Genomic DNA, 13,235 nt, shown 5'->3' with positions numbered 1-13,235 from the left:
AATTATACATCATCTATTTTGTTGTGTTGCAAGTTCTGAAATAATTCGTGATAAAATCACGATTCCTCAACGAAATTCCGTCTTCGTTTTACGGTTTAACGCCTCCAGAATTAGTTCAAATATTTTCAAGCTTTGTCCCAATTGCTTTATGAATTATTTTAGCCGTTATTGTATTGTTGCAATTTTCGGACAATACAACATGTGGATGAGGAAGTTTATAATAGGACTATAATAACGATGGAATTAACCCTCTATATGGATAATTACATTACATTTGTATTATACACGCTCGCACCGAATGTAATTGTCAACCGAATCACAAAGTAATATGGGTAGTTGTTACGTGCTAATAATAGGTATGGCCGAACAACCGTGTAGTCAAATACGCCCGTCAATGACTATAAATTAGTTACACATTGTGCATGGTACAAAATAGCGTAACGCTTTGTTCCTACTCGTTACGTTCGCTTTATGGCGTATGAGATTAATAAATTCCGTCAAATTGGATGTATGAAGAAAAGTAATTTCTTACCCTTGACAAAGTGGTTCCTTTTTAATGTTTATCTTACGGCGATTCAAGTAATTTTTGGTCATTTTAACCCTCCATTACGTAATCTTCATTACAAAAGGGGCGTCAGGGTAAAAAATTGTGCCTTTATTCTTCTTCTTCGTCGCACTTCCGTGAAATTCTTAATTGGTAATCCGGTTCTTGAAACATCTTGAAATGTCTTAATTGAAGGAATTCTCCGAAAGGGTATTTAATACGTGCAAGAAGTTTGAATAATATGAAAATTTTCAACAAGTAATTATATATTCGTAAAATGTTCAGTATCGGGATTAAATTTAAAGATTCGGTGTCCGTAATCATCCGTGAATTTTATTAGGGTAAAATCTGTTTGAAACTTTGCGGAAAAAGTAAAGTTATCGTCTGGAGAAAATGAGATTTAAAATTTTTAACAACCTATCGAGCAAGAGCGATGGCCGATTGAAGAGAGAGTGAAATTACACATGTCTTGGGAAGATGTAACGTCGTCATTTATGCGTATAGGCATGTGAGAGCTTGCGGAACGGAAGGAACCCCAAGGAAATCCTCAACTCCGATACGGTAATACGTTATAAATTCCACAAGATTGACGGCGGTGGATTAGGCCGCGGTTTAACGTCTCGAGAGCATAATTAATTGGACGAAAGATTCGTTCATTAGCAACAGAATTCCGAAAGGGAGTGTTATTCTGCGAAATGCGTTGCTTACCGGGTCTCCCCCTTTCTGTCAATTTCCCTGATTCAACCGGATTATTAATTATTATCGCGATTGTTTATTTTAAAATTATACACACATGTCGTTCGACTCTGCGATCTGTAACATTGGATGCCGTACGAGGGAAAATTCGCAATGTGTTGTACGTGTAAAGTACTACGTCACAATGCCTACTGACAATCGTATTATTAAATCCTTATTCAAAGACGTTAACTTGATTCCGGAAAAATTCGTCATCGGATTCTTTTGCCGGTCAATTTATTCGTCATTTGCAATTTGACGCTAACCATACAGCAGGAATTTTTTTATGGATGGATAAAAAATAACATTTTTTCACTGTGTCTGTTTATCTAAGTAAACAAATCGTTTCCGTGATTTATGACTATGTGGATCACGCGTGTATAATTTTCGCATTTCGAGCGATACCGAAGGGACTAGACTTCACTAGACCGCTTTCAACTAGCATCGTTAACCTTTCAGTTTTCACGCTGCGTTACCATTTTCTTTACAAATCTTGAGCGATGCTCGTTTATATAACCAAAGAAAAACCTCGTCTTCTTATCGTTGCAATTCATGTGGTCTGCTATACGCGTTGGCTTTATAACGCGTTTCAGTATAGTTACCTGCAAGGTAATCCTCGTGATTCGAAGAAATGTTGTCCTCACAGTATCGTATGAATTTATTTGTAAAGATTATGTAAAAGTGCTACACAGTTATGTTCTTCTCAAGCTTTAGCATTTATCTTCCAAAATCAAGATTCGACACTGCGATAAAATATTTCAGAGCCACTAGAATTTTTCTTTTTTATCGCACTGCTATTACGAGCTCACCAATTTACATATTTAACGGTGAGAAGAAAATTTTTTAAGGGGGTGCCCCGGTCGATTTTGACGTCGACGTATATATATCCAAATATCGAGGTAATCCAAATATCAATCTTTATTTCTCTGTCAAATGAAAATGCATTGAAGTGGTTTTGTTCGGAATTGTGTATAGAATGGGGCTGTCAAGTCTTTTTTTTGCGTTTGAGATACGTGTACCTCGATATCTAGAGATATTTATTTCAACGTCGAAATCGATTACAGCACCCCCTTAAACGATAATTTCCACCCTCTCGCTTCAATTTCACTGTAACATATTTCTGTTGAAAAATTCTCGTTTTAAGATAAACTCTTGTATTATGTTAAATCACTTTAAATCCGGCTCAGTTTTTATGAATAATTCATCATTGAAATGAAATTGGTCATACAGGACCAGCGTTGACAAAAATTAAAAGAAAATTCTTCGCTGCATTGCAAGGCTTTGTGTAATTATGACAGTTACAACGGTCAAATTGTATGTGCCAAATGTATATCTATATACATATATATGGTGAATTTGTAGAAGGTGTATAATTGTGTGGTGCATTAGCGCCGAACCGGGACCTAATCCCGGGGATTTTGTGAAAGCTTGCTTCGCATGTAATTTTCATTTGGTCCATATTCCGGTGAGAAGGGTGCTGCAGGGCCAAGTGGGTGTACCACGTTTGAGCCACACGCACAGCAGGTCGGCGTCTTTAATCTTGGTACATACATACAAATACAAATACAAATACAAATACAAATGCATACCGATACATAGATATCTGCTTGCCCGCAGACCGCTTAGGTATGTACTAAGGTGAGCGATAAAAACTAGCCCGAGGGTATATACGCGCAGTATATTAAAAGCGTAAAGCCACCGCGGTCGCTGAAATATCGACGAGTAGACGTGAGGAAAGGAGCAAAAAATTTGGGTGAGCCCGGGGATATTTTTATGGTATTATCGTTATCTTGCACGAACTTTCCGGGCCTTGTCTGAGTCGTGATAAACGTGTCGATATATATGTAGTGGAATTTTTTCATCCCTCGGTTAGTCCGCCAAATATTTACAGGGTGAAACTAGAAATTCTCAATTGGGAGTATTAACGAGATCAAAATTTATACTTTAAAACGAATGACAAAGAAGAAAATTATTTTACGATTCATAGGCGTAGAGAATAAAGTTTATCTTGAACTTGCAAACGAAAAAACCAGTTCTTTCATCACGAATAATTAGTTCAATCGAATTTTAATATTTCTCCGGATTTGTACGTATAAATAATGTGATAGGTTTGTGAGTTTTTTTTTTTTTCTTCTCGCGAAATTAACCTCCTAAAGAGGCAAGGATTTATTTTCCGACAAAGGAACATATCTTCCATCACCGGTGACGACAGAGAGGCGAAAAAAGTGTGGCATATCTCGTTCGGAATGAAAACGTTTCGCCCTGAGTTATACGATCCGTTCCATAAATCATATGCAGGCTGCGGTTTCATTCCGCTTCGTTCGGCACTCCCGAGTCCCTGAATCTCCTTTTCGACCAAGATTATCTCTGAATCTTTTCAGCTTGGCTAAAATCTGGTATAATCAAGTGGTGTGATAATTCTTAAGTAGAAAAATCGGTTCAAGCTTATTATTATTATCATTATCACCTTCATCATCATTATTATTATTATAATATCGATATTAATCTCCACTTTGAGCGAATGAATGCTGTTTAAGTAGACAGATGAATAAAGAATTCCTCATTCCTTGGATACGTAAATGATTTTCCACTTTCATTCAAGGATAATGGTTATCGACCTCGCTTGAATCGATCCATCCTAACGGGGATCGAGAGGCAAAGGGTTGCGCTAGAGAGGGAAGCAGGGTTGACCCGGGAATTGCGGCCTCCTCAAGATGGAATTCAGGAATTCCATCGAATTTCAAACGCTCGAAGAATGTCGGGTGAAACGTGAATGCACAGTTGTGACCCGCGGCGAACGTATCCTGAGGGTGGTGGTGCGTCCATGCCCGAGGATGCCACGCGAAGGATGAACGCGGCGGGCTGTACTTCTGACGCCGAAAGAGAACAAGTTTCTAAGTTATACACGAGTTCATCCTCAAAGGATGAACCTTTGCCCTACAGACCGTGTCGATGCATCTACGAGAGTCCGGTAAAAGGTATTCTCGTCGTTTAGCTAAATTTTTTTTTATCATATGCCTAAACTTGTTTTATATTTGTTGAAAAAATTGTCCGCGTACTTGGCTATCGGCGATTCTGCTGAAAGGTTTTTTTTTTTTTTTTTTTTTTTTTTTTTTTTTTTTTTTTTATTGAAGAAAATTCCTATATATTCTTTCTTTTGTAAAGAGACGAATATTTGCACTAGATTTATTCGTCTGGTCGAAAAAAAAGTACCAATTTACCTATAGTTTCAACTTTGCCGTAGTTTTTGAGAGGTTCACATGTTCACGGTTATCTTATCGTCTCACACGTTTTACTTTTTCTTTTCGCCCTTGCATAAATAAACCCTAGTTTTCGTTCTTATCTCTAATCGAACAACTTGAAAAACATTTCCTTTCGCATGGAGTTCGAAAAGTGAAGGAGAGAGAGAGAGAGTAAGAGGGTGACGGTGAACCTTGCAGGTACCACAAGGCGTCGGTACTTTTGAGAGGATGAAAGAGTTGCTAGGATTAAAGTCACGGGCTTCCGCACATTCACCGATGCAGCAATGGAACTAGTGAATATCTTTGTACGTCGTTCGACACGATTGTCACAGCCCTGTGTAGGTATACGCCTCGAGGAGAGTGCAGGTAGCACGGATACTTAAATCCTCCGGGAGTCGGCGAGAAACGCGCGTTCCTTGGAAAATACAACGTTGTTGATTTCGCGATAGAGCGAAATAGGGGTTGCAAACTTTGCTTTAGATTGAGCAAGTAGATGGCTGCGAGTCTGGAATTGTTATTGCGCAGCTCCCCTGAATACTTGAAACAACCTGATCCGTTTGTGCAACCTTCACCTCTGCTGGACTCTGTTTTTTTAGTTTTTTTTTTTTTTTTTTCTTTATACTTTTCCAATATCTTTATCCGCTCAACTGCTGCAGGTGAATCAGAAGTGCAGAAATTACAAACTTACCACGGAAATAGTTTTCAACATTACATTCAAGACTTCGTCGTCAGAGTTACAAATATTATACCCATTCAAACGTGATCAAACGTCGGTAATATCATCAGGGATCTCGGAAAATTTTCAGAACTGAACTCCTATCAACTCATTGTGACTCGGTGAACAAGCAATTTCCTACTTGAAAGTTTCTCACAGATATCTCATCCCTATGTCGCGAAAAATCTTTATTTTTTCACCCACGCAAAGGCGGTTTGTAATTTCAGTGCAGAGGAAAACTTTAAGTCTCGAATTAAACCAAACTTTATTCACTAAAAAAAAAATGTCTAAAAATAAATAAAGAATAAAATTTAATGAATAAGTGAAAATAATCACCCAAAGTTTGTTATAAATTAGTTTCAGCATTCAAGTCCGAGAGACGTTAGGCAAAGAATAATAAATTTCAACATCGCGTGAAAGGCAACAAGACTCCTGGTTTTTCTTTTATTTCTTTTACACCGTGACTGATAGCGCTGAAGAAATTATAAGAAACGTAAAATGTTTCCATGCACAATTCAGAGTTGGGAATTTTTTTGCCCCTATTCACGAATGAGCTTCCAGCCTATTTGATGCTTCACCTCCAATTACACCGAGACTTACAACGAGCCAGATGAGTTTTTTTTTTTTTATTCCGTGTAAAAAGCGGCGCTTAAGCGTGCGAAATTTTTCTGACTTTTAGCCTGTTGTCGACACCTTGTTCGCTCATATTTACGCTCCTGTAGACTTCTGAGAGGGTGCGTTTCCATTTCACAACCGAGGGGTTGACGAGCTTTTACCTTAAAGGCGAGAACCAGCCTTTATGTAAATTCTTTATTAACTTTATGTCAAAGCCCTCTCTAAACAATAAATCTTCCGCACAATGGTAATATTATAATTCTTATAATTATATCGTTATTACGTCATTGTTATTGTATACATTGCGGCAAGTTTAATCAACACCAGTCGACGAATCAGTTTTCGCCTTTTTGTAACGGGTGATGACTGTATATTGTATATACAATGGAGCTGTTTCTTGCTGTAGAACAATTCGAATTGGATTTGATTTACTCCCTTTGTGCTGATTAACGTCACCCCATTTTATGTCACCTTACAGCTTATTGCGTTTATTAGCTGAAAATCTGATATTCAACTCAAGCACCTTCGACTGTATCTTTCTTGAAGAACATCGGTATTTAAAAAAAATACGGCATCCTTGTTCACATTTTTCTTTCTCAAGTCACTGCAAGAAAACATACTTGAGTTGCTACCATGTGATTATGATTTATGATCAGATGATATCAAGTATATCAAAAAATACTGAGTGAGTATTTAAAAAATAACTGTCTTGCAGTTCAAAGATTTTATTGGTCAAACGAAGAAGCAGCTCGCGTAACGATAGTGTGATCAAATGATTACCCAAGGATCACGTTTTGCAAGCAAATATTGTATACGCGACGTTGTCAAAGCGTTTGCGAATGCGAATTGCGGCTGAGTTTGATGCTGCCGTTAAGCTTATTACCCCGCGATAAAGTGGCTTATTGTTAGTTGAGAAAATTTGAAATGGTTTATATATAAAGCAAAGAGAGGAGCGACCGCCTTTTTCGCCGACATCCTTGCGACACTTTGATAAATTACCCAACAAAACTGGATCATTACGATTCGTTCGCAGAAATCGTAACGTTTTATAAACCTAAGAGCGGCACGAGGTTTCAAATGCTTTTAGTGAGTGTCCGACCACAGAGGGTGAGAATTTATGGAGGTATTACTGTTTTCATAAAGCTCTTTAACACGCCCTTTGCACTCGGGGAAATCGTTTGGAACCGCAAGAAAACAGACTGTGACAGAGCAGTCGACTATCGTGGAATCTGCTTTCCTGGCGTTAAATTCATAATATAAAATGCTTTCCGAGACCGCGTCTCACGCTGCCTTCATGCCTCGGTTGGTGGAAGCCTGCATGTGGCAGCTGCTCGAAACAGAGATATTTTATGGACCTACACTTACACGTGACATACGGAGGAATTTCTTATACACAATGTTGTACTATACACCTAATTCAATTTTCATTCTACTAATATATTTCCGCACCATTATCAACGACAGAGAAACGTTGAGACTTGAAACCGCGCAGTTAGAATTTATAGTGCCGAGGCTTGATTTTATTGAGGGAAACAGTGCGTTCCAATTTTTACAATTTTCTGTACCTATCGGTGCTACAATACTTGGCTTCAGAATCAATCGTTCCAAGAGATTTAATCGAAGTTTTTAAACTGTCCTCGCTTTTCTTTCGATAATTTCTCAAACGATCGTTGGCAGAATACAACCTTTAATTTTTTATGGCCATCGCACATTCCGCCCAAAATTAAGCTCAGGTTAAAGTGCGTTGAACGAGTTCGCATTCGTCAACGTTTGCACATCAAAGTGCCAAGGCTAGACGTGACTACGTTATAGTTTGCTTAAGGCTATCGTATTCTCGCAAGCTCGCTTATGACTCGCTGCAAGAGAATACAAAGCAAATGCGCAGGTACTACGTGTCTCTGAAATATAAGAAGGAACACTTCGCTTTGCCTTTCGAAAACCATTTGCTCTCGTCGACATGCAGATTATACCTCCAGTACCTGCCAACATGACTTTGACGTACCTACGTATTGAGGTTCTTTTATTACTCCCGCCTTTTTTTCTCCAGGTTGTACTCGTCACGTGCTAGGTGTACTTTCACAACAGTTTCTATAGGCTTTCACCCAGACTGTACAAACGTCAAATTTTACAGCATCAACCCCGGACGGTTGTAAACTTGTACATATCTCTATGTTTGTACATGTATATATGTATATGTATATATATATACATGTACAGAGCAATAACTTACTTTTGATTAAAGCAATATTTCCCCGCCCCGGGTACTTTATTAGCGCGCAATGCGCGCATGTGGATAATATAATATAAGCTGTCTATGCGAACGCGTAGCAACGGATGAGAATTCACCCGACTCAATTGGGGTGGGTACCGCCATTATCGGGAACGTGATCAGAATTCATTGCGTAAGTAAATTCGTATGTATTCGTACAGCGCGGCGAAGGTGACGTGTAGGTACGCTTAAGGTACCCACCGGAGGTTATAATTCATCGAATTAGTACTTACAGATATTCCCCGTAGCTGAGGCCGTCGTCACTTCTGTTCGGCCAATCACTGTAGCAGATTACTCGGACCTCGCCGTTCGTGAAGTTCTGCGTGTAGGTGGTGTAGAAGACGAGCATCGGGAGGGACAAAATAGCGCCGACCATCCATATGGCGACCGCAATGCACAAGGTGATTCGTCGACCCATTCGCGGTCTCAAGGGATTCATTATCGCCATATATCTGAAATTAGAGTTAATCACGTGGTTAGCATTGCGTCGAAAACTGTGTCTGATTAACGTTTCACACGGGTATGCAAAATTTAACGTACGAGTTTTTTTCTTCCTTGCGAATATTTTGCTGAATCAGAATTTTAGACATATTTAATTGTCGACCTGCGTTATCTCTGGAATTCGAATTTGTTAACGATATAGTACCTAGTCATTGGGTTCGGTTGCATTTCTATAATTATTAAATAAAAATCTATCGATTAATTTCAATTAAAGTTTGGTTGACAGACGGCCCTGCAGATGTTTCGAAACTCATCGAGATAGTTTTTTTCTACTATCACTCATTTCAGTTTCCAGTTCAATTCGCATAAAATGCACCTGCAGTTCGCAGCTGTAATGAATAATATCCCCAGTTGTTTCGGAACGGTATCTATCATGTAGGAATTTATCGGGAAGTTTAATTGTTTATCTCAGCAATGATTACGAGTTTTTTATATTCGAAAACTTGTTGAATATATTTTGATAATCATTCTTAAAAATAATCACACCAAGCAGTCAAGAATGTAGTTTTCAGAAGCAATCGATTGTACCAACAACTTTTCTCCGTCATCCATATCAATCCTATCATAAATCACGTCACTCATTTAGCTTTTCGGTTCGATCTCCAATGTGGTGCTTATGAGGATGCCTTGTCACCAGGTCCATCAGTTCATTTCGGATCATTGAGCAGCGAGTCTTAAGGCGTTGTCTTTCATGAGGTTTAATTGGTTAACCAATTGTTCACTTCGTTGGAGTGAACAGTGAATGGGAACAGCCACGGCGAAATGAGATAAGACTTCGAATCAGAACTACGGTGAAAAGTCATTAGCTTACCGTTTCGGATAAGTTTTATAATGAGTCGGTAGTGAATTGTACTCGTTCGAATTTTCGGTAGCCCTGGTGTTCAGTCTGCATAGGACTTGTGCTTTTGTATGATGGTCTATCCTCATATATGACGGTAGATGGCTCGGGAGTAAAGTTGGATCGTATATTTTGACCGGATATTGGCTCTCACTGTCCGGAATTCCAAAGGGTCCTAAGGTCGACACAAAGAGGCAGTAAATATTGCGAAACCATGGGTCGTGGAGCCTCCTGTTACCTCTGCGTCGATCCCTTCGGAGGACTGAGATTTCGGTGTCATTTCATCGGACGATCATGTACACGTACGTATAACCTAATGCGTATAACCTAAATCAGGTCAAGCTTTGTCTGAGATGCTTCATTCTCCACAATTATAGGCATTGTGAGTATCTCTTTCTCGTCTCGTCTCGTCACGTCTTATTGTTAGCAGGAGTTTGACACTCGCTTTGAGTTGTAGTCAAAGTAACCGCCAACAACGTCACGATTCTGCTTATACAGCCGCAACTAATGTGGTTAGGAATTCAGACGCAAACTGCAAGTTTTGATGATACAAATCAATTTTTGGCCATGTATTTTGAGTTTATTGGAAGCGAATTGCAATTCGACCATTGTAATGGTTTATTGCAATCATTGTAAGGGTTTTCGGAGTTAAATAAATATTGACAAACTTGTTTAATCGTTGCGGCAAGCTCGGACGTATCTTCTTCCGTTTTCACAATCAGATTAGCTTGGGAAAGGTTTTGCGGGTCGTTTGGTGAAATGACTTGATTAAGTTATTTTGACACCGGGGCGTCTGTCTTGTCAGAATGACTCAGCTTTTGGCGAATTTTCACGAGGAAAACGAAGAATCGAAACAGATGCCCTGGATGATGGAAAAGGGGATGAAAATAAGAATTAAGTAACAAAGAAGAATTAAGACGGAAGAACCTGAAGGGAAGACAATAATCGCATTTAACACTGCGCGAAGACAGGGACGAATTACAGCCGTTATAAAAATAATTTTATCACCGACTAATTGCCGTCTAGGATATCAGTCAATGCCCCGAACTGCCATCTGCAATTACTTGAAATCGACTCTAGTTCGGACTCAAGCAGCGTGCATGTACCGTGTAACTAGCTATCATACATTTGTAATCATATTCAGCGCATTCGCAACATGTGTCGTATGTATCTGACCGTTTAGTATTGTAATACAGCATGAATAACGTTACTTACGGTCGTTGAACTGTCGGCATCAGACGTGTACCTATGAGATAGCGAGTTTCCACCGTAAAATACGTCCCTGTATGGGGATGAGCCGGAAACTATAGAATCATGTTCGTGGCATAAATTTATCGAGGGCTGAACGTTCTTTCGTTGTAAATGTCACTTGAAAAATTGATGAATTTTTTTTTGAAAGCCTGTTTTCCGTTATTGTCAAAATGAAAAATGATCAATTAAATTTGCTGAAATACTTATTGGGGTGCCGAACTCACATCACCCCGTCGATTAATTATCCCATCAAATATGAATTTATCATCTCGTTTGTTTATCCGGAATGATCTAACACCCGGTATATTTCAATTTAAATTCATATTGAATTCCGGGCGTTCATATTGCGCTCATCCAATTAAATCCACCACGTGTCAAAATTATAATTAGTCGGGGTACTTAATTTTCACTTCAATCGCGAGTTCGCTTCATGATGCGAATGAAAATAATACGTGTTTCGCGTGGAATAATTAATTCAGCTGATTAAAAGTGTGAAAATTGTGTTAAACGATTTTCGTCAATTCGTTAAACACAGAAATTCCAAGTCTTAATTTTGTACTTAAAACTTTGATATCAAGAATCGACCGTTCCGAAGACATCGGAATAAATTCACTGGATATGTGGGACTCTAAAATCGGAAGCACAGACTGTAATATATGTATATAGGTATATATACTATATGTAGAGCTCGGAAACCCATCAATGACATTCAGTTCCAGTTTGAGCTACTCTATTTCCACTTGGGATCGCTCCGTGAACGCAAAAGTAAATCCACATTATTAGGTGGTGAAATTGCATGTTCGTTCTACTACTCAACGCTTAAAGATCCACCGATATTTTCGCGTCGCAATACTGGCAATTGCTGTTTCGTTATTATTATTATTATTGTTATTATTATTATTTTTTTTTTTTTACAGAATTGATGAGTTATCCTCGAGTTACTGTACCTTCGCGATATTGATCGCAAAAGAACAGATTGAAACACTTGCCGTTCATTGCGTTGACAGCTCAATTATCTGAACCATTTGTAGTTAAAATTTACGTACATAAATAATTTTGCTGTGAATAGGATTAATTGAAACAGATCTGTCGAGTTCACTTTGTATATTTTGTAATGTGTACACAGTATTCAGTTAAATTTTCAGTCCCGTTCTCTTTGACAAATTAAAACGCTACGGTACTCGTACCTGTTTGAACTAAAGTAATTAGACACAGTGTTATGAATTATGATAACTTTACTTTGTTCGTGGAAATTCTCACGAAGCACGTATTTCTCCTCGGTAATAGTATATTGTGTAATAACGAGGAAAACTCGGTCTTTTCGGGCCGATCGAGCGTAAGTTTGCAATGTGAGTCGTGGGTGAGCAGAAGACGAATATTGCAAATACGCCAGGCAAAAAGACGCGATTCTTTATACATATAAAAAGAGTATGTTACGCGTTTTTTTACCGAAGATAGAAATTTAGGTTTGGTTCGCGTAATGTCAGATTTTTTCGCGACATCAATATCAATTATTGGATATAAGTCGGCAAAATTGTGACCGACCTGATGAAATTCAAAGTTCTATAACATTTCACACCGCGAAATACGTAATCAATACACATATGTATATGTATTATCTGGAACGAATGAAGTGCCCGGTAACTTCTTACGGTGATCAGTTTGCTGGTTCTACAATTAGTCAATCTAATCAAGCCTTGCACACGAAACATTCTCCAAGATTAGTGGAATCCCAAAACGTCGAATAGTTAGTCTGTGGTCGTCTTTGTGTATCCAAAATTCTAAGGATTAGTTCATGATTGGTGTCGATCAATTCCGAAGTAAGAAGCTCAGCCCAAATCCGTCCTGCCTTACGGCTGATTGCACTCGATGCCGGTCTATACGTTCGCAGAATTTCGAATTGATGTTAAGAGACGTGGATCTTCTTCGTGTGTCTTCTCGATTTCTATTCATATAGTGACTCAAAGTAGATTGTTTAATTTAAAGAGAAACGCACGCATTTTATAATAATCTTACGCGATTTCGTCACCGTTGACTTTTCTCCTGTAGAATTGCTCGATATAATTAAAGCTTTACTAAGAAATACGAGAGTAAAGATCATACGATGAACGAATATGTATAATATATGCCTAATATATGCTTAATCGTTTCCTGGATCTGGGACCGGTCAGTAAAGAGAAGCTACCTGAATTGAAAACACACGTATTGCAATGGGCGAAAACCTCTCTGTGTATAAGTAAGCCTCGTAAAGGAGAGAAAATATGGAAGGGAAAAACCGAGAACGAGAATGAGGACAATTCGGGGAGATTCTGTAAGCCCGGTACACCCACGCAATCACCACAAAAGGCAGGAGTGGAGCTTTTGTGATTCGGAGTAACGCGATATTCGCGACACAAATGGCTTTACTGGACAGGCAAAATTTGTCGCAGGCACGTTTCCGTATATTTCGTACGACGGAAATGAATGTGTGACGCATAAAAGACGTGCATCCATGCAAAAGTTTAGCTTGAGAAAAGACAAGAGCG

The 13,235-nt window shown here is 38.7% G+C and overlaps 1 protein-coding gene across 2 annotated transcripts in view; it reads right to left on the bottom strand.

Annotated features, from left to right (window-relative positions):
* Positions 1-13,235, bottom strand: part of LOC124407115 (tachykinin-like peptides receptor 99D) — a 79,403-nt gene that overhangs the window by 21,327 nt on the left and 44,841 nt on the right. For both annotated transcript variants that reach the window (XR_006929289.1, XM_046882952.1), the window contains exon 2: positions 8,354-8,572. Coding sequence is in view for 1 of the 2 variants with exons in the window: in XM_046882952.1 (XP_046738908.1) it covers positions 8,354-8,572 (219 nt within the window). In the remaining variant the exon portion in view is untranslated. The remainder of the gene's footprint in view (positions 1-8,353; positions 8,573-13,235) is intronic.

The sequence above is a fragment of the Diprion similis genome, chromosome 6 (assembly GCF_021155765.1).
Source record: "Diprion similis isolate iyDipSimi1 chromosome 6, iyDipSimi1.1, whole genome shotgun sequence".
In the NCBI taxonomy this organism is placed as follows: Eukaryota; Metazoa; Arthropoda; class Insecta; order Hymenoptera; family Diprionidae; genus Diprion; species Diprion similis.
Note: the sequence above shows the minus strand (reverse complement) of the source record. Positions and strands in the feature narration are given on the sequence as shown.